This window comes from Bactrocera neohumeralis, unplaced genomic scaffold (genome assembly GCF_024586455.1).
Source record: "Bactrocera neohumeralis isolate Rockhampton unplaced genomic scaffold, APGP_CSIRO_Bneo_wtdbg2-racon-allhic-juicebox.fasta_v2 ctg576, whole genome shotgun sequence".
Lineage (NCBI taxonomy): Eukaryota > Metazoa > Arthropoda > Insecta > Diptera > Tephritidae > Bactrocera > Bactrocera neohumeralis.
In genome coordinates, this window is record NW_026092664.1 from 12,171 (window position 1) to 33,783 (window position 21,613).

Here is a 21,613-nt window from a genome sequence, read left to right on the forward strand (position 1 = left end):
AATTCGCTGAACTATGTGAATGTCGTCGTATAGCATATCTCATATAGCTCATCGTTAAATAAAATGCGATATTCGTCGAGGCCAATACGCAAAGGACCATAAATCTTTCGCAGAACCATTCTCTCAAAAACTCGTAACGTCGACTAATCAGATCTTGTCAGCATCCATGCCTTTCCACCATATATGTAGCACGATGGAAATAATGAGTGACTTATAGAGTTTGGTTTTGGCTACTTCTCAATTGACTACGCTGACATTGTTGTTGCTATTAATACTGGTTCCAAGACAGATGAAGTTATCTACGACTTCAAAGTTATGACTGCCAACAGTGACGTGGGAGCCTAGTCGCGAGTGCGGCGACTGACAGGAGATATTTCGTCTTGCTTTCGTTCAACCCTAGACCTATTTGCTTAGCTTCCTTATCCATTCTGGAGAATGCAGAACTGACGGCGCGGATGTTGAGACCAATGATATCAATATCATCGGCGTATGCCAGCAGCTGTAGACACTTATAAAAGATGATACCTTCTCTGTTTAGTTCTGTAGCTCAAATTACTTTCCCCAGAAATCGGTTGAAAAAGTCACGCGAAAGGGAGTAAGTTGTCTGAAACCTCGTTTGATAAAGAACGACTCGGAGCTTTTGATGTTGCTCAACGTCAGTTTCCACAACCGTATTAATTTTGCGGGGATACCACATTTAGACACGCGGTATGAGGCAGTTATTTTTCTTGCTGTCAAAAGCAGCTTTGCAATCAACGAAGAGGCGATTCTCTTTTCATGGGTCCTTTTCAAGATTTGGCGAATGGTGAATATCTGCTCAGTTGTTGATTTGCCAGGCCTAAAGCCACATTGATAAGGTCCAATCAGTTTGTTGACGGTGGCATTTAATCTTTCCATTAGAACCTAATATGCGATGTTGAGGAGGCTTATCGCACGGTAGTTGGCGCAGATTGTGGGGTCCTCCTTTTTGTAACTTGGGCAGAGCATACTTAAATTCCAATCGTTGGGCATGCTTTGGTCCGACCATGTTTTACAAAAAAGTTGATGCATGCTCCTTATCAATTTTTCGCCGGCGTGTTTGAATAGCTCCGCCGACAATCCACCGAAACCCCCTGTTTTGTTGTTCTTCAGATGGGTAATTGCTGGCTACTTCAGTAATTGCTAGTACTTTAATCTTTCACACAATAGGCTCCATTAGAACCTCATATGTGATGTTGAGGAGGCTTATCCCACGGTAGTTAGCGAAGATTGTGGGGTCTCCCTTGTTGTAAATTGGGCAGAGCATAATCAAATTCCAATCGTTGGACGATGCATGCTTCTTATCAATTCTTCGCCGGCGTGTTGGAATAGTTCGGCCGGTAATCCATCGGCCCCCGCCGCTTTGTTGTTCTTCAGACGGGTAATTGCTATTCGAACTTCTTCATTGTCGGGCAATGAAACGTCTGCTCCATCGTCATCGATTGGGGAATCGGGTTCGCCTTCTGCTTGCATTATATTTTCACTGCCATTTAGCAGGTTGGAGAAGTGTTTCCTCCATAATTTTAGTATGCTCAGGCCATCAGTCCTCTTGGAGCTTCTACAATAGTATGCTCCGGTCTTAAAACCTTCTGTTAGCCGCCGCATCTTTTCGTAGAATTTTGGAGCATTACCCCTGTCCACCAGCTTGTCAAGCTCTTCATACTCACGCATTTCGGACTCTCTCTTTTTCTGTCTTCTACGTCTCGCTTCCCTCTTCAACTCTCTGTATTTATCCCATCCCGCACGTGATGTGGTCGATTGTAACTTTGCGAGGTAGGCAGTCTGCTTTCTCTCCGCTGCGACAAAGGAGAGGAGTGCCTCATCGTACCAGTTTTCCTGCTACATTTTCCGAAAACCAATGATTTCGGTTGCATCTGAACGTAAGGAGGCGCAAAACCCGTCCCACAGTTCCCTTATACCGAGTTGTTGACCGGAGTGCAAATCGTAATTTTGTCGAATTTGTAATTGCAACTTCTCGATGTGTTTGTTCCTTGTGTTTGTTGACGTGCGGTTTTTGCTACACAGGGGCGGGTGCGAATCTTGGCTGCAACAAGATAGTGATCCGAGTCGATGTCGGAGCGTAGGTACGTCTAAAACACTGGAGACGTGTCTTCCGCCTATCACAACTTGATCGATCTGGATGATGGTGTTTCGATGCGGAGACAGACAGGTAGCTTGGTGAATTTTTCTATACTGGAAGCTAGTGCTACAGATAATATATAAGCAAATGTATATAGAAAAGGGATACGAAAACAAAAGGATTAGAACCATGTATAATGTCTTATTAACTTATATTATAGGTCGTAGACTTTCTTAGTCCTATTGTTATATTTTCCTTCATATCCGAGATATTGGTATTAATATCTACCTAGTTAACTTAAATGAGATATATGCACATACTACATAGAATATGCGATATAAACTCAACCAAAGAGGCTAAATTTAATATATTGGGTATAAGAGGTATTGAGGAGAATTAACCAGTGAAACGGAAATTATTGTAATTATATAAGAGGCTTAACCTACAGGCTAGACCAATATAATTCATATTCAGCGCTAAATCACATTTTATTTATGAAAACTCTGAAATATCACAAATGCATATGAACCAAATTAAACGACTTAAGGTCAGCTAGAAACGCGCAAACAATTTATTCGAAGATTATGCACTGCTTTTGACAATAATAACCCATTCCTAATGTCAAAAATATATCTTACCAATTAAAACAGTTTTCCAAATAAGGACTTCTTTTAATCAGCCAATTTCAATATTTTTTGCGAATGGGTTTTACTTAATATATAAGCAAATGTATATAAAAAAGGAATTTGAATACGAACCGAAAATATACCGAAACCATAAGAGCAGTTTGAAGCCGAATTCGATCTGGAGTCTGAACTAAAAATTTCATCACATTTCATCAACTCATATATTTCAATGATTTAATGAGATACTTATGTCTATAAAATAATAAATCAGAGTTATTGATATCGTGATTAAAGCAATAGAATTTACTAATATCATATCAAAAAAACATTTTATGTTTCTTCAGTAAAGAAGATGGACTCTGCTTACTTGATAAAATTTGTCTTCCTGTAATACAACTGAATGGCACCTTTTTTTGACAGCTTAAAAATAATTCGAAAAGTTGTTTTACTTCTTTACAATATTTAATTGATACATTCCGTACTACTATATTGCACAAATACCATTGCGACAATTTTAAATTAACAATTAAAAATATGGAATTTTTGGAATACAAGTAGAAGTTGGAAGACTTTAGGATGGTGGATTTTTTGACTGGAAAGAAAGATGGGTACACTAAATATGAGAGACTTTACCAAGGCCGGTATACTGAAAGCATGATGTGGATTTCGGTAAATTAAAGAAACTTTTACCGAACATAAAAAATACAACTGTTAATTTTTAAACATTTGTAGTCTATTTTAAAACTTCTATTGAAAAATGAATCCGAAATAGGCAGTGGGTATCTTTTAATAAATTATTTATATGAACATTTGTTTGCCAAATTTTTATTCTTATTCTTATCTTAAGATATAAAAGCAACAAAAATAAGATATACAAGTATAAAACCCGTGCGCAAAAATACTGTAAACCGGTGTAATCTATGCAAAATATTTCAGAACGGTATTTCAAAACCTGAGGGACTGGTTCGCGTATATACAGACAGAGGGACCGGCAGACGGACTTGGCTAAATCGACTCATCTAATCACTATCATTATCATACTTATATAATTTTTAGGGTCACTGACATTTCCTTCTGGATGTTACAAATATTGTGGAAAAATTAATATACCCTAGTCAGGATATAATAATCCGCAAGCTAAACAATGTGGATAGCAAGTTTTTATCATTCACTAGGTAACCGTATATAAATGGTGGATGTTCCAGATCCACTATAATTTCCAATCACGAAAATATGTAATATTTACTATATGGAAAAAATAGAAAGAATTTTAATTTTGAATTTCGCTCGAAAACCCATACGTCGAAATACTTTTTTTCGAGTTTGTTAGAAATGGAAAACATAAAAATAATCATTAGTGTTTAGTAAACGCTTGTCTTTCTGAAGTAGTATATAAAGTGCATACGGGGATTTTTAAGATGAACTTATTTAACAAAGAAGTTCCATTAAATTTCAGAATTAAATATCTGGTATTCTTATGCGGCACATAGCACAAATTTCATATTTCTTTATTTTTAATTCACAAAATTAACAAAAATTTCTTCATATCTTCTTCTGTTTACAATGTTTTTATTTTTGACAGCAGCTGATAATTTGCAAACCAGTCTTGCAAATAATACAATGGCGTTCTAGTGTTGCTTATTTGCAATGGTGTAGCAGGCGCATCGCTATACATTTATTATTGTAAAAGCAAAAATATGCTCGCTAATTTGCAATTGCAAAGATGTAGACCATTTGCATCAGATTCTTAATTGCCCTTATGTGCTATTTGCGATAATGCACCGACGCATACCGCATTGATTCTTTGTGAGTTGTTTGCGAAATTTTCACAGAATATCGTCACGCAACCACCGTATTCGCCTGATTTAGCTCGGTGTGTCTTCGGGCTATTTAGAAAACTCAAATAACCGCCCTGGCGAAACCTTTTGGAGCCATTAAACGTGAATCGCTACCCGAATTAAAGTCTATTCTGGAAAAGACTTTAGCAACTGTTTCGAGTATTAGAAAAAACGTCGGCACAAGTGTATTGGGACCAAGGAGGATTACTTTGAAAGGAACGACATAAAAGTTCTTAAGAACTTTAAAAATTTGAAGTGCACATTTATGCATGTAATTATTTTAAAACAAATTAGAAAGGGTTAAGTTCGCATGCAACCGATACCGAACGAACGATGTAAAACGTTCAGCAGCGGATTGGAATCTAAGCAAATTTTATATATACATACACCATATATAACTTATACACTGACCTACATACGTAAATATTCGGCATAAGATTTGTTATAAAAACCAAAATATCTATTCACGTAGTCATTATACAAAATCAGCCGGATATTCAAAAATGCTTGTAATGGTCATATGGGAGCTAAGTTAAGTTTTCTCCCAATTGTATTCATTTGATCGATATATCCGGCATAAAGTCACCAGGAAGTGCGAAAACTTTTATATTAACTATTTGGGAGCTCAGGGAAGTATTGACCCGATTACACCCATTTTGAATACACAGAATTACCACTGCAGGAAAAGGATGCTGTATGAATATCTATTGCATATCTCACACATTGACCAATATTTTCAATCAAAAGTAAATTATAGGTACCGGAGTCCACATATTCGGTACATAGAATCTTGACAGTCTTTGCTGGATTTGAACAATTTTGTTATAAAGTGGCATACACTAAGGGCATTATTCGTTCAAAGTTTAATTCCATTATATTAATTTCTTCTTGATTTCTGTACTGGAAAGTAAAATAATCAAGTGAAATTTAAAATTGTGCTATATGGGAAGTAGGCGTGGTTATTGTCTGATTCGCTGATTTTCACAGAGTGACATAGGAATTCGAAAAGAATTCCACGTTCCAAAGTTTATCGAAAACGGTCAGTCGGGTCTTGAGATATGGGATTTCACCAAAAAGTGGGCGGTAAGACGCCCATTGTCCAAGATTTACCACGGTCCCTATAAAGCCTTGCCATACCATCCCGGCGCAAATTTTTACGTTTCTGGCGCATTTACTTATTGATTTATCGAGCTTTTAGTAGTTTTGTACCGTTATATGGAGAGAGAGCGGGGTTTTCAACCGATTTCATCCATTTTCACACTATCGGTAGGAGTTCTTCTAGTATTCGTGCTGGGTGAATGTGGTTGTTGTAGCTTGCTACTGTTCCAAATTGCAGTTTAATATCTTTATTCAGTCCTTCGTTATGGCACTTTTCACGTTTTCGGTTAATGACGATTTGTGGGCGTGGCAGTAGTCCGATTACGCCCATCTACGAACTCGAATCGAGGAATCTGTCCAGATCGAACGGCCGGAATTCATCCAGATATCGGGTTTCAACTTTTCTCGTCACCTTGATCATTTCTATATATATATAGCCCTATATACATATATCTCGTTTAGTTTTACTTGATTTATCTCGATTATATTTAGGGGACGTAGTTTTATCTTATCAAAACATCTTTACGCTTAAATTGGGTAAAAAATTGCCCTAACTCCGATATAACTATATGTATATGTATATTGATGTATATAACTTATATACTGTTGATCGTGTGTTAGGCACCATAGAGACCCTCAAAAAACATCTGTTAATAATATACACTCAGTCCTTTTTTACGCGATCTCTTTTTACGCTATTTCACTTAACGCGGTTATTTTTGCAGCGCAAATTCCTGTTTTTTTTTAGCGAATTTCTAACTTTAATGCGATTGCTTTTTTTCGTTTTTTGCTTGGTCTTAAATTTGCAGCAGAATCTGAAAATTATTTTGTTGCAAATGATACTGATGCCGAACGTGCACGAATTTTTCAAAGAGAATTGAGTCTCTGCATGTTAAGATATAAAGAACTACATCGGAATTTATTGGGTCCAAAAAGAAGCTTTCAAACAAAATTAACTGAATTTATGGTGCAAACTCAGTCGGAGATGCTAAGTCAATCAGAACATCAATCCCTAGTTCTTACTATTGATTCTGATACAAATTCTAGTGATATCAGTGCCGGCCATCAAAATAAGCGGCTAAGAATAATTTCCACTACGGATAATGATAAGTGATTAAACAGCATTCAACGGTTTTTTCAATAAATCTACCTATTTTCTATTTTCTTCTCTTTTATATATGGTTTTTGTTTTGTATTTTTTATTTTGTTATGAATGAATAAATCATAAGTCTGATATTTGAAACTTATTGTATTGTTTTTGAATATTTTTTTGCGCGTATATTTTGTTATACACGATATTTTTTATATTCGGAACCAATTCGTCAGTTAATATTGGAAAACTAACCATTTTTACGCGCTTTTTTTTTTACGCGGTTAGTGGCAGAACCAATAATCGCGTAAAAAAAGGACTGAGTGTATAGCAAAGATAAAAATAGATAACATAGGTTAATATAATACTACACCCACCTGCCATAGATTTGCAAACATTCGGTTGGCCTTATATTGTTCTTCGGTCGACGTTTTGCACATCAACTCAATATATTGGTTGTCGAAAAAGTCTTTTCGAATTTCGTCAATAGATGTCGTTGCAGTATTATATCTGTCGGGCTTGTTTCCACACTTCTGTATTTTGCCTATTTATCAGAAAAACGCTCACCACATTATTTGGCTTCTTTTTCTTTTCCTTTATTTCATCCGAAAAGTTAAATTAGTTCAGTTCGACTTTTTTACATAAAAAATGTTGCCAGACGGCTCGAGAAACTTAACTAAAAATAGTATATTTAAATTACGTTGTCACAGCTACTCCCTTCCCAGTGATTTAATCACGATTTAGAATTGTCTGCAAATGTTACATTTCTTTTTTTATATGTTCGCAGCGGTGTATTTGGTAACTCGTCACTTCTGGGAAAGAACGCTGGTTTTAATCTCTCCACAGATATGTTGTGTATTGCGCTGTTAATTTTAATTGCATAGAGTCGGTCTGAAATGCGTCCCACAACTTCGAACGGACCCGTGTAAGGAGGCTCTAGTGGTTTTCTCACATGATCCGAGCGGATGAACACATGACTACAATCGTGTAGATTTTTATTGACAAAAAATCGTGTTGAATTGTGGTGTACCGGTGAACTTGGTTTTAGCTACTGTATGTACTCACGAAACTTGGATATGAACTCCTGTGGATTATATGATCCATCCCCGCTATCAAAGAATTCGCCGGGTAAACGAAGATTGGTGCCATACAGCATTTCTGCTTCTGGGGATGCTCCAATGTCTTCTTTATGGGAACAGCGAAATCCTAACATCACTGTTGGTCGGAGAAGTGGCCATGGAGTATGTCGATTGCACATGAGTGAAGCTTTTAGCGTACGATGCCATCTCTCAATCATGCCGTTGGACGTCGGATGGTAAGATGATGTACGTATGTTGTGTGCGCCAACTATTTTTGTCAACGCTTGGAATATTGCGGACTCAAACTGGGAGCCCTGGTCTGTTGTTATGGTCTTCGGGGAACCGAAACATGAGATCCATGCTGAATAAAAGCTTGTCGTTATCGTGTTGGCTGAAATTCTTTTAACGGAACCAGTTTGGGCCAACGTGTGAATCCGTCTACCATGGTTAAACAATATCTGTATCCCTCATGTTCTAGAAGAATGGTAATATCAAGGTGGACATGGTGGAAACGTTGATCAGTTTGTTTGAACGGCTTAGGCGCTAGATGATTGTGCTTTTGTATTTTTGATCGTTGGCAACTGATACAAGAACGAACCATTTCTATTGAGTCCTTGTTCATTGATAACAAAATGTATTTGCTTCTAATTTTTTTTTAAGTTGATCTTGTACTCGTACCAGGGTGTGAGAAATTGTGAATGTGTTGAAATATTTTGTTACGAAGCTTAACTGGAACGTACGGCCAAACCATTGCATTTGATATATCGCAGTATATTGTATTGCCAGATGGAAATTTTAGCTTCTGTAAATTTAAACTAGTGTTATTGTTTATGACTGTTTGTTGTAACTCTGAATCTCTCTGCTGTTCTTCTTCTATTTCATCCTCATTATTTTTACCAGACAGAAAGACGATTTCCGTTGAAAATTGTGCAATATAATTTAAATGCCTTACCTGCCGTGGTGACGGTTTGTTTGCTTTTTGACGGAATGCATACGTTAAAGGCTTATGATCGGTGCGAATGACGAATTTGCGACCATCAAGTGTGGGACGAAAATGTTTAATGGCTAAGTATATTGCCAAAAGCTCACGGTCATACGCAGAGTAATTCTTTTGCGCATTTTTTAGCTTGGTTGAGAAGAATGCGATTGGCTTCCATTCCCCATTCACTTGTTGTTCCAGGTGTGCTCCAGCTGCAGTTTCCGACGCATCTGTTATTAATGCAAACGACGCATTTGATACCGGAAAATTTAACAATGATTGTGTAGCCAAACTGGCTCTGCAGTCGCTGAATGCTTTTTCAAGCTCTACATCCCAATCGATTTTCCGTTTGTCATTTTTTTCGAGTCTTTGAAAAGGTTATGTAGAGGTGCTTGAATTTGTGCGGCGTTAGGAATATGTTTCCTGTAGAAATTTACCATTCCTAGAAACCGTCGGAGTTCAACAATTGTATTCGGTTTTGGATATTGACAGATTGCTTCTACTCTTTCTTTCGGTGGCTGTATACCTTCCGCTGAGATGTGGTATCCTAGGAAGTTTAGTTCGCTAAAGCAAAACTCACACTTGGATAGGTTGACACACAGTTTTGCCTCTTTAAGCTTCTGCAGCACCAACTGAACATGCTTGTGATGTTCTTTTTCATTTTCTGAAAATATGAGAATGTCATCTAGGTAAAGTCGATATTTCAGAATGTGATGTCTGTGTATCTTTGGAACGTTTGAGTGGCATTTTTTAGCCCAAATGGCATAACGACAAACTCAAAAAGTCCAATTGGCGTTCGAACTGCTGTTTTCGCTATGTCTTGTTCGCACATGCGTATATTGTAATAAGCTCTTTTTATATCTACTATGCTATCGAGGTGCGATAGTCACCGCAGGCTCGCCATCCAACAGTTTTCTTTTTCACTAAGTGAACTGGGTTTGCCCAAGGACTACTTGATGTACGAATTATACCTAGTTGCAACAGTTCAGACATTTAGTTTTTCTCCGGAGTAACGGCGAAGTGGCTCTGCAATAGGTCGGCAATCTGTTACAATTTGGTGATTGACGTCCATTGATGTTGGCAAGGTGTAAATATTAGGCGTTGCCAACTCAACATGCTGCTTAATGAGGTCTTGAAATTTAGATGAGGGGATTATTGTTGATATGCTGTGCATTTCAGCCTGCCGAACTGTGAATGTGATTTGACGTTCGCTATTACAAAGTTCCATGTGAAACTCCTCCGTAAGCCCAAACTTAGTGACAGATTTCTGGTACCAAAAGTTTGAATGGTTGAGCCATTTGCTGCAAAAAGCTGAAGGCTATCAGGAGTAAGTGTTGAGTGTTTATGAATGATGTTCAGTGGTACAATTGAGATGACAGACCCGGAGTCAATTAAAAAGTTAAGATTGTTTTTGCTATCAAAAATGTGCAGTCTTTGTCCTTTGATGCTGATGTCTTGTTCTACGCTGCCATCAGTTGCATCGATAGACGGGATTAGTTTCCCTGCGTGCCGTCCGTAGGTTTGTTGAATTCGCATGGAGCTTTACATTTCCTCGATGCTGCACCAAATCGAATATGGTAGTAACATACTTTTGTATTTCCACGTAGTCGACTTCTGCTTCGTTCGCCAACGCTTTCGGCGCTTGAACCACGGAGTTGGTTCATTGTTGCAGCCATGTTGACTGATATTTCGCTTAGTTTTTGAATAATTTGGTTGAAAGAGGTCTCCAACGCCAATAGTCGTGCTTCCAAGGTGTTTTGCTTGGATATGTTTAGAGCTGTGCAATTGGCTTCATTGTCTTGCGGAATGGTTGTATATGCAACTATGTATGAGGGTGAATTATCTACAATTCGATCGGCTACCTCGGCGAGATTTTCCAAGTCTGTAGACTTGCACGCCGACAATATGCAACGAACGTTGTTGGGCATTCGCTGCAACCACAATGTTGACAGAGCTTAATTAGAGACGTTATTGCCGGCCAGATCACACATTTCCCTCAACAATTGACTGGGTTTCTTATTGAACAGTTCTATTCCTGTTAGAAGTTTCATCAGCTGCTTCTCCTTGGACTCACTGAAACGAGCAATTAGTTCTTTTTTCAATTTGTCATGAATATTTTCCAGATGAAGATGACTTCGGTGAAGCATCAGATATAGAACAGGAAATCGAGTTAGAGGCTGTTCTGGCTGAAAACCACGATGATATTGAGGATTTGTATAGAGAAGCTATCGCCCTTGAGGCTTCAACTACAATGGAATCATGCAGCACATCTATTACCCAGGGCCTTATATACAGGTCGAAAGATGGTAGAATGTGGAATTCAAATCCTCCACCACCTGGAAGGCCTCGTTGTCACAATGTTACAACTTTTACTCGTAAAGGGCCACTACGAGGAGCGTCACCGAGTCATAAAGCTCTTTTCAAGCTATTGCTGTCTCCTGAAATCGTAAGTATCATTGTGCGGGAAACCAACAGAAAAGCCGTTGAAGCGTTTCGTCTATGGAATGAAAAGCATCCCAGTAATAAACAGCGTTCTTGGGTAATGACTGACGAAGACGAAATGTATGCTTTTTTTGGGATGCTACTTATTGCTGGTGTATTCCACTCGAATTTTCAGCCAGCGAAAGAATTGTGGGCCAGCTACAATATGCCAATTTATAAGGCAACTATGTCATTGAATCGGTTCAAGAGCTTAACTACTTTCATCCGTTTCGGTAACAGTGGTACTCGTGCTGAGAGGTTGAAGCAAAGCAAAACTGCTGCCCTGGACGATGTATAGCTCATGCTGATGGCCAATTTAGAGAAAGCATACACTCACCGGATTGTCATGTAACCGTCGATGAACAGTTATTTCCATATCGTGGGCGCACTCGATTCACCCAATATATTCCGAGTAAGCCGGCAAAATATGGCATGAAAGTGTGGTGGATTTGTGACTCTGTTTCAAACTACTGGAAAACCACCAGGTGGCCAGCGAGAAACGAATCAAGGTGAACGGGTCGTCATGAAATTGATGCAAAATTATATGGACAGCGGTAGGACTGTTTATGCTGACAATTTTTTTTCAACATACAACTTGGCAGAAATGTTGATGAATCGTAGAGTGGCTTTTGTCGGTACCGTAAGAAAAAATAAGACCTTCATTCCGCATGAATTGCTTAACCCGAAGCGTGATGTTAAAAGCACTTTATTTTGTTATCACAATAATAATATCGGTCTGTGCTCGTATATGGCAAAGCCGAAAAAGCCAGTAATTATGTTATCCACTGCCCATTACCGTCAAAGCACCGATCCATTGAAAGGATTCAAGCCAGATCAAATTTTGGACTACAATAAATTTAAAGCGGGGGTAGATACAATGGATCAAATGTTGACTGGCTATTCGTGCAAACGTTCGACAAACCGTTGGCCACTGGCAATGTTTTATAATATGCTGGATATTGCCGGTTTGGCCTCATTTATCATCTATGACGAGCTGAATCCGGCAAAGCAGAGTGATAAGAGGCGCTCATTTATCATTGAATTGGCACGGCAGCTAGTTATTCCACATATGACGAAACGGGCGACTAACCCCTTAGTATGGAGGTTTGCTCATATAAGACAAGCAATGAATCTTTTCAATATCAAGGTGAGTATGAATTATATACACACCTACATATATCTCCGCGTATAAAGATATGTGTATGCATGTATTCATATTTACTAATTTAAAATAAATTATTTCGCTACTTTTAGGTACCGGAATCTTGTCCATCGACATCAGATGCAACACAGCAACAATCATATGCTCAAGTTGCTTCAAAACGGTCATCGTGCTACCATTGTGCTGCTTCTTCTTCGAAAAAGCGACGTAAAACTCGTTATAACTGCAGCAAATGTAATCGACCCATATGTCTTAATGAACATTCCATGCAACTATATAGTTGTAAACCCAATTTCCCTTTATAATTAATACTAATCCGTTCAAATAAATAAATAAAATTATTTTTAAAACCGTATTTCTTACATTATTTTTATGGGTCTGGGCAGACCCTTATGATGCACTTACCGCATCATAAGGCACCGAACATCGGAGGGTTAAAAAGTTATAAATGCAGATAATTGTTGATTTATTGCTTAATGTATATAAAATAAAAAAATTGCTGTAGCTTCGTCCAAACTTATTTTTATCTAATTTCTAGAATTCATTGTAAGCCACTAATAAAACTAAATTTTTATACAGATGTTATGCATACATAATATACTCTATTCGGATTCCTTATATTATTTAAAAATTATTCGCACTTCGAGCAAATTTTTGTTGTTTTATAACCTTTACAAAAATTGATTCGGCAAGTTTTTCGTACAAATAAATCAGAACTTGAGGACGATATTGGTAAAAGCAAAAATTCCTGCCTCGAAATGTTTTCACCCGTTATTTCCAAAAATCCAGGCATTTATTTCAGCTAGGTCAAAAATATTGAAAAATACCTGGAGTGGCCACCTACGACTTTTTGACTTCACGCTGTATTTTTCTGGTCTGTCACATCTATACCAAGTTTTGCACTTTTATAAAATGTAATATGTGTAAGTTTTACAAAAGTTATAAAACGGTTAATTTGACCGGCAATGGTAGGTTTAGTGTTAATAAAATATCAAATTTGATCGTAATTCATTCACGATGTCGTCGAAAAATGAACGTGGAACAACATTTTTATACTCTTGTAACCTGTTGCTTCAGAGTATTATAGTTTTGTTCACCTAACGGTTGTACGTATAACATAAAACTAATTGAGATAGATATAGGGTTATAAATACTTATATAAATGATTAGGATGACGAGAATAGTTGAAATCCGGGTGACTGTCTGTTTGTCCGTCCATCCGTCTGGGCAAGCTGGAACTGGCGTAAAACTTGAGATATCTTGATGAAATTCGGTACGCAGGTTCATCAGTACAAACAAAAATCACGAGCTCGTAGATGGACGTCATCGGGCCACTCCACGCTCACAAAACGCCTTTAACCGAAAACATTTAAAGTGCCATAACTAAGCATTGAATTAAGACATATAATTTTAATTTGGCACAGGGGATTGCAGTAGCAAGTGGCATTTGTGGGCAGAAAATTTTAAAGAAGTAGGCGTGGACTCGCCCTCTAATAATTTTAATTTACGTATATCCTAAACCAGTAAAGCTACAACAACCAAATTTTTTAAGCAAAAATATTTCAGGAACCCCTACCGACAGTGCGAAAATGGATGATATCGAAAGATAACCCCGCTTACTCCCCATATAACGGTACTGTTCAAAACTACTAAAAGCGTAAAATACCGGGCTGGTATGAGAGAGCTTTATGAGAGTTTTTTAATGGGTAGCAATTTTCTCATATTCCTATGTGACAGTGTGAAAATGGGCACAATCAGACTTTAACCACGACTACTTACCATACAAGACTTTTAAATTCCATTTGATTCCTTCACTTTCCAGTACACAATTCCTGCAATATACATACATACACCATATATAACTTACACTCTGACCTAAATATATGTACATACGGCGTAAGATTTATTACAAAAATCTACATCATTATATATAATAATTATACAAAATCAGCCGGATGTTCAAAAATTCTGGTAATGGTCATATGGGCGCTAGGTGAAGTTTTCGCCCAATTGTATTAATTTTAGGCACAATGATATACTGTTATAAATAAAATACGCTCTGAACTTTTCGTTGAGATAACTTAAATTTTGGCCGATATATCCAGCATAAAGTAGCAGTTCTAAAATCTTTATATTAAGTATATAGGAGCTCAGAGAAGTATTATCCCGATTCCACCCATTTTGGATACACAGAATTACTACTGCAGAAAAAGGATTCTGTCTGAATTTCTATTGAATATCTCACACATTGACCGATATTTACTGGGGTCCACATATTCGGTACCTAGGGTCTTGAACAGTTTTGGTTGGATTTGAACAACTGTTTGTCACAACGTGACGTGACATACACTAAAGCATGAAAGCACGAAGAACGGAAAGTTTAATCCGATTATATTAATTTCTTCTTGATTTGTGTATTAGAAACTGAACGAATCAAGTTGAATTTAAAATTGTGCTATATGTGAAGTAGGCATGGTTATTGTCCGATTTTGCTCATTTTTACAGAGTGAAATAGAAATATGAAAAGAATTCCAAGAATTCGGTCAGTCGGGTCCCGACATATGGAATTTCAATAAAACGCCCCTTTTTTCAAAATATTTTATCCACAGGTGCCCCTTGCTACTACGATCCCCTGCGCCAAATTGCAGTTTTATATCTTAATTTAGTCCTTAGTTAAGGCACTTTTCAGGTTTTCAGTTAATGGCGATTTGTGGGCGTGGCAGTGGTCCGATTATGCCCATCTACAAACTCGATTTTTTTTGTCCTAAGGAATCTGTATACCAGGTTTCATCAAGATTTGTTTACTCAAGTTACAGCTTGCACTGACGGTATGACAGTCAACCGGATTTCAACTTTTCTCGTCATGCTGATCATTTATATATATGTATAACCCTATATCTATCTCGCTTAGTTTTGGGTGATACGTACAACCGTTGGGTGAACAAAACTATAATACTCTGTAGCAACTGGCTGCAAGAGTATAAAATAAGTTATATACCATAAAAAATGCAATTAAAAAGGTGAATATAATTTCGAATGTCAATTTTAAAGAAGATAATTTTGCTTGTATGAAATGTATTATTTTAATCTTATATATTAAAGAAAAAGAAACCTTTTTCTTAATTTTAACTTTTACACATATACTTTAGCATGTTTAATTTAAATAATTATAAAGAAATAGGTGGAATATAAGTTTCGATTAATTTATAATTAAAATACGAACAAACGAAAAAGGCTATGTAAGTATGTATATGGTGACCGCTATCTCCAGTGGTGGGTTCTGGGTGACCAATACAGGTTAGCTGAGAGCTGCAACAATTTTCACCTTGCGCTGTGGCGCGCCGCCTTTTCGCTCGTATCTCGGGAACGGTTCGTCCTACTACCATTTCGGTAGCAAATGACGTGACAAATAACTTTTGTTTTATACATTTTGCCATGAGATGCGTATTTCAGGCGGTAGGTTGACAATTTCACGATTTTAGGCGAATTTCCGAAATTTCAAGGCCGGAGTTAAGGTTGAAGATGCAATCCGATCTCAAAACAAAAAGTTGCATTGAAATCAGGAAGTACTAAGGCAACTTTTCCGCACTATTAGAAATCCCGAATCGAAAAAAGTCCGGAATCGACCCACCCTAATCCCCACTGAGCAAATTGTGTCAGCAAGCCATAGTTTTGCTCACGGAATTGCTGAGGAAAGACATTTACTAATTAATATTGCTGATATAATAATTATAATATAAGAAATCGTAAAGCCATTTAAGGAGTACAGACATTAATATTCATTTTATTTTTACATGTTGATGCTCCGGAAGGCTAGAAGGATTACTAAGCGAATCATCATTGCTCAAATATAAAAACGTATTGGTAAATTGCTATCAAAATGGTACTAGCTCGGAATTATATTCCCTACTATATTTTCAGAGTAGTCTGGTGTACTTATGTATATGCATATACAAATAGGGTTTTTATAAGAGATCAGCTCTGCGTAACTGTATAAAAATTCCTTATTTATTATTTGTTGTAATTAATAAGTGTACATATATGTATAAAAGAATGTATACATATGTGAGTTAAAGGTATATAATATAAGGAAGTTGGAATTGTATTATTTATTCACTGACGTCATTCCATGAGAAAATATAATACACACTCACAAAAAAATTTTATTCTTTATATATGTATGTAAGTACTTAATATATTTTTACTTTAAGATGTCAGTAAACATACATATATCCAATGTCTATTTAAATGATTGCTTTTCCTTTAATTCGGCATAGTGATTGTAAAAGCCAAATTACGTACGTAAGATAGAGATGAAGTGATATGTACATATGTAAAAGTAAAAATGTGGTGCCGTAATTCTATTGGTGTAGTAGTGATTGCAATGATAGGGTATAAGCCATATTACTTTCTTTTGGGGAGGTTACCACTACTTCCATAACGAGTTTGGATTGGCCGTTGCGCAGCCTATCATATTTATTCACTCTTTATAACTTATCAAACGCTTAGAGAGAGCAAGAATAGTCGACCTGCAGGGGAAATAAATGTGTTTGATGAAGACTCAAAAACTGCAAGTAAAAAAAAGCAAAATTTTTTCATCCAACCAAAACTCAGAGTTCATCTTTAATGGAAAAACTTATTCGAGGGCTATCCAGAAGCCATCTGAGAAGTACTCGTCAGTGTTGTTCAGACCTCTTGTTTCATTTGACGGATTCGTGTCGAGTGGATATTCATAATAAATTCACTGATGTGGGTTCTTCTTCTATGTGCCTAATACAATTGTTCTATACGAGTTTTTTCTGTAATGTTTTTACTATTATCGACCAATTCACGTCTTTAATTATGATAGTGATTTTATAAGAATATTTTTAATAGGTGGATATACAATTTAACTACTGCAAATAGAGTGTATTGTTTTATCAAATAAATAAAACTTTGATTAATAGATATGTATATGGTATCCGATTACTGTTTTCGGGTGCAGATTTGATATTTAAGAGTATTAACATTATTTTACTAAATATCATCTGATATGAGATAGTGAAAGTGTATATAATTTGGGCTTTAATTTTATAATATTTAATTAAAAGTTATGTAAAACTGTGTATAAATTTATTGGATACACAAATTTGTGTGAAGGAATAGCATTTAATAATGGACATTCTGGAATCTGAGACATCAGGTAATTTATTTAATAAATTAAGCAACATATTTCAGAAAATTTTTACTCTTTAGTTTGCATATTAACATTAAACGTTGTAAGGGTTCCTCAGTTTTTGGGTTAAACTAACTTCAAAAAATGGGTTTTCATCGATGATTAAGATTTTTAACTAATTTAACTAATACGAAAAATTTCAAAAAATTGCATTAGCTAAAATAAAGCTTAAATATTGAGTTTCTGGTTCGGCGCTATTCTGAACTTTTCCCTGATACCTTCATCAATGCTTGAGAAGTAAATTTTTCTACCAGTGCTATCAAAACCGTATTTTCTCTATAGAAATGTATTATACACAATTAGTCCCTACTTATAAAAAAATTACGAAGAATGAAACGAATTTCATACTTTTAAACAAGTACAAGATATTAATTCGGTTTTCTCATCAGAAAAGTGTACTTTTTCCGTAAACTCTTTTATAAGCGAAGCCACAACAACTGGGGTCTTCTACATGTCAAGAGATGCTAAGTCTACGACGAATTTATTAATTTTAAATAATATGAACAATAACAGACCATATTAAACCAATTTCTCTTGTCAATATTTAATTTTTATTATCCATTGGTATCGTCTCAAACATGATTCTATAAACATAAATTTATTATTTATACTTCTCTAAATTGCGAACAATATATGAAATTCTGAGTTGAAAGCTTTATCACTTTCTTAATGTAATATCTTAACCTCTAGAATGTCAGTATTGTCTTTATTGATTTCAGATTTTGAGAATGAAAAAACTCGGTAATTGGGCGATAATTAATGCCCAAAATTAACGTAAATTTATTCAATTGTATTTTTATTGAATCATAAAGTATATAGAATAGGATTATTTATGGAGTAACCACATCTCTTCGTACACATACGCCCTCGTTAGATGCAATTTGTATGACAATTCTGCAACCTATAAATGAGGCTGAATGTCACTGATGTAACCTTGAATCTCTTCCTTAAATACACGTGTGGTTGTTGCAATATACCTGTGATTTTAAATAATTCTATAAAAAGAAATATAATGGTGGTAATTCACGCTATATAGGGGGGGTAATTCTGATCACCAAAAAGAAGACAATTTTAGTCGTGCGCTTAAGGGGGGGGTAAGGTTTGTTTGGTCGAAAAAAGACCTTTTTTCGTGAATTTTTTTAGAAAAAATTATTGCTGTAGGTTTTTTTACTTATTATTATATGAAAGTACAACATTTGAAGGATACTTTAAAAAAGTTTTATCGAAAAATAGCGAGGAATAACGGATTTATCGTCGATCTCTGCAGGCACTTCGAAAAAAAGTTGTTGTGCGGTGACCAGCCTAAAGCATCACTGGATCATCTGAAACCAAAAAGTTAAAATGCTTTCTTTAGTTTGTTAGTTTATCTTTCAATTGACGTCGAGTTTTTTTTTTAATTTTTCAATTTTTCAATTTTTGGTACCATTTTCAAGCCAAAATGACGATTTTAGACGAAAAAATCGACCTATTTGTTATTGTAAAATTCTTAGAAATTAAAATTTTGGGAAAAAATTGACGTCATTCGAGAGCTATATATATGTAGAATATTTGTACAAAATTTCAAAACGATCGATGTAGTAGTTTTTTCTGTTGGCTGGTCACCGACTTTAAAAATGACTTATTTGGGAAAATCGATTCAAAGTTTTGTACACTCAGCGCAGGTAGCTGAAGGTACCGTTATTCAACCTGCTGTAACTTCGTTAGTTTTTCTCCGAATGACCTGAAACTTGAATACAATATTCTTGAGATGTTGATGGTTCAGAAAAAAAAAATAAAAAAAAAGGAAAAAAAGTTGTCAAACCTTACCGCCCCCCTTAAAGGTGTAGCTGTGGCTGAAAAGTTTATGGTGTCAATGATTAAAATTCGCCGTGATGATCGTAAGTAAGGGCTTCCTCTAATCACAATTAAACATACTATAGAGATTTTAAACTTCCAACGTCCGCCTTACCGTACTAAAATATAATCTGCACAATAAACAGTTGTCCATACAAAGGCCTGATTTTAATTGATCAGTCAGTAATGCTTAAAAACTTCGTGAGCGGCGTATGGACGTCATTAATATTATAATAAATTAAAAATTAAAGTTATTTTTTTGTGATATGAAAATTGAAATTCCAAATCAGCAGGGCCGGTCCGAGACAATTTATCGACCTTAACGACAAATTTTATAACTTTTTAAAAATTTTATAGTAATTTTAGTAAAAAAACCACCATATATTTAAAAGTTCAAATTTTTGACGGTCAAATTACGGTTTTCAATTCCACTCAGTTGGATTGAAGTTGAGGCAATTCAACTACACGAAAACGAACATTAGTTTTGATTTATATTACGATGACAACAGAGTTTGGATCAAAAATGATACGCTGGCATAAGAAAAAGCTAGTCAGTCAAATCCATTTGAACTCCCTAACATCATGTAAGACAATAATGGTACTCATTTAATTTCGCATGTATGCAATAATGGCGAACTTAGAAAGTTGCCATTACGGTTAAATGAGTGCCCAATGGCAAAACATGATAGTAAAACTCGTACAAGTCAGCTGTTTATTTGTTCAAAGTGAATATTTTAAAATGCTGAGAGTGAGCGAAAAACAAAAACTTCTTAAATTATTAGAAGTAGCTGCATTAAATGATTTAATGATTGTCGACAATTTTTGTGAGGACGAAGGTATATATTTAATTTGTATTTTGCTTCAAATGAGTAAAATTCTGTTTTCTGGTAGAAGAGAAGACAATAAAAGAATATTACATATTGGAGGAACTGCTGGTTGTTTTAGCCCTGGGCGAAGAATGCAGGTACAGTGTGCCGTATATTCAAAATAGTGTGCCTAAGTGTAAGGAATTCTTAAACGACGTGTTATGGGAACTTGATGAGACTAGATTCAAGAAGATTACACGCTTAAACTGGAAAACCTTCGACTTTATTTTAAATTTAATAAAGGATGATGCGTCGTTCAACCAAATACGTTCTTGCAAACAATTCCCTCTCAAAACACAATTAGCAATCGTATTATATCGCTTAGGCTCAAATGGTGAAGGCGCCACTCTGTCTAAGATTGCTGGCTTGTTTGGAGTTAGTGATGGTGGTATCATTCAGGTTAGTGTTTGTCATTGTTTTGTTAGATTAATGTTTATCTTTTTCTGTATATTAGAATTTGACTGACAGAATTTTTAAAGCACTGTTAAAGCATAAAGATCAGTATCTGTTTTGGCCAAATAGCGATGAACGTAAAAAGCTCGTGCCAGAAACCTGGGGTGAATTGCCAAACTGCGTGGGATACGTCGATGGTATTGAAATTCCTTTGGCGGAAAAACCTTCTCAAGACCCAGAAGCTTACTTTTCACGAAAGCACCAATACTCAGTTAAAGTTCAAGCCGTTTGTGACCATTCGCTTCAAATAAGACATTTAGTGTTAGGCTATCCAGGTAGCGTACATGATGCACGTATTTTTGGTAACTGCGAATTGTCGAATGACACCGATGTGTTTTTTGGAGGAGCTGAATGGATCGCATGTGGCAGTGCCTATAAATTGTCACGAACTGTTATAACACCATTTAGAGAAAACTCTAGAGAACTAACACAGCGTCAGCGAACTTTCTTTAACAAAATATTCAGTCGTTATAGGATTAGAAATGAGCATTGTTATGGCATGTTGATGGAAAGGTTTGGCAGCTTGAAAACGTTGAGACTTCAAATAAAGGATGAAAAAGGCATGAATAGAGTAGAGGATTATCTGCTGCGCGTTGTTGCACAATATTATACTCCGACTTGACGATCGTTTCGATTACCAGCTTGAGGAATCTGAGCACGTTGTCTTAGAGTCATTACCTACTGCTCGAACTAATGAAGGGGAAGCGGTACGCCGAACCATCTATGAATTGTTAAGTTATGCAAACAATGAATAAAAGAATTTGTACTAACAATTTAAAGCTTATTTATTGGAAT

General features: G+C 36.1%; 3 protein-coding genes and 1 long non-coding RNA gene across 6 annotated transcripts in view; 3 read left to right on the forward strand and 1 right to left on the reverse strand.

The window, feature by feature from the left end:
• Positions 1-7,321: 7,321 nt before the first annotated feature.
• Positions 7,322-9,649, reverse strand: LOC126767360 (uncharacterized). The gene is made up of 2 exons (XR_007669075.1): positions 8,782-9,649; positions 7,322-8,631 (listed from the first exon to the last, which is right to left on the reverse strand). It is a non-coding gene; the product is annotated as an uncharacterized LOC126767360 (long non-coding RNA).
• A 124-nt stretch (positions 9,650-9,773) lies between these two features.
• On the forward strand, positions 9,774-12,814 carry LOC126767359 (piggyBac transposable element-derived protein 4-like). Of its 2 annotated transcripts, none has more exons than XM_050484892.1 (3): positions 9,774-11,347; positions 11,426-12,436; positions 12,544-12,814. In XM_050484892.1, exons 2-3 carry the CDS (start codon positions 11,813-11,815, stop codon positions 12,754-12,756), a joined length of 837 nt encoding a protein of 278 aa, XP_050340849.1. In that variant the 5' UTR covers positions 9,774-11,347; positions 11,426-11,812; the 3' UTR covers positions 12,757-12,814. The 2 variants fall into 2 exon arrangements, with proteins under 2 accessions (XP_050340849.1, XP_050340848.1); XM_050484891.1 differs by having other exon boundaries at positions 9,774-10,135; positions 10,932-12,436.
• A 4,286-nt stretch (positions 12,815-17,100) lies between these two features.
• LOC126767357 (thyroid transcription factor 1-like) overlaps positions 17,101-21,613 on the forward strand; it is a 47,517-nt gene continuing 43,004 nt past the window's right edge. Inside the window, exons 1-2 of one of the 2 annotated variants that reach the window (XM_050484889.1) lie at positions 17,101-17,200; positions 17,327-17,633. The gene's annotated coding sequence lies outside the window, so the exon portion shown is untranslated. Of the gene's footprint in view, positions 17,634-21,613 lie in introns of both variants that reach the window. The other variant, XM_050484890.1, reaches the window with a different exon arrangement.
• LOC126767356 (uncharacterized) lies at positions 19,899-21,591 on the forward strand. Its single transcript, XM_050484887.1, has 3 exons — positions 19,899-20,335; positions 20,391-20,764; positions 20,820-21,591. The coding sequence occupies exons 1-3, from the start codon at positions 20,161-20,163 to the stop codon at positions 21,438-21,440; spliced, it is 1,170 nt and encodes a 389-aa protein (XP_050340844.1). The 5' UTR covers positions 19,899-20,160; the 3' UTR covers positions 21,441-21,591.

What these genes read in the sequence shown, in the direction of transcription:
- LOC126767359 (XM_050484892.1), top strand. Translation starts at nt 11,813, where the DNA reads ATGAAATTGATGCAAAATTATATGGACAGCGGTAGGACTGTTTATGCT. An exon ending in TGAATCTTTTCAATATCAAG is followed by an intron (nt 12,437 to 12,543) that starts GTGAGTATGAAT and finishes CGCTACTTTTAG; the next exon opens with GTACCGGAATCTTGTCCATC.
- LOC126767356 (XM_050484887.1), top strand. Translation starts at nt 20,161, where the DNA reads ATGAGTGCCCAATGGCAAAACATGATAGTAAAACTCGTACAAGTCAGC. An exon ending in CAATTTTTGTGAGGACGAAG is followed by an intron (nt 20,336 to 20,390) that starts GTATATATTTAA and finishes GTTTTCTGGTAG; the next exon opens with AAGAGAAGACAATAAAAGAA. An exon ending in GTGATGGTGGTATCATTCAG is followed by an intron (nt 20,765 to 20,819) that starts GTTAGTGTTTGT and finishes TCTGTATATTAG; the next exon opens with AATTTGACTGACAGAATTTT.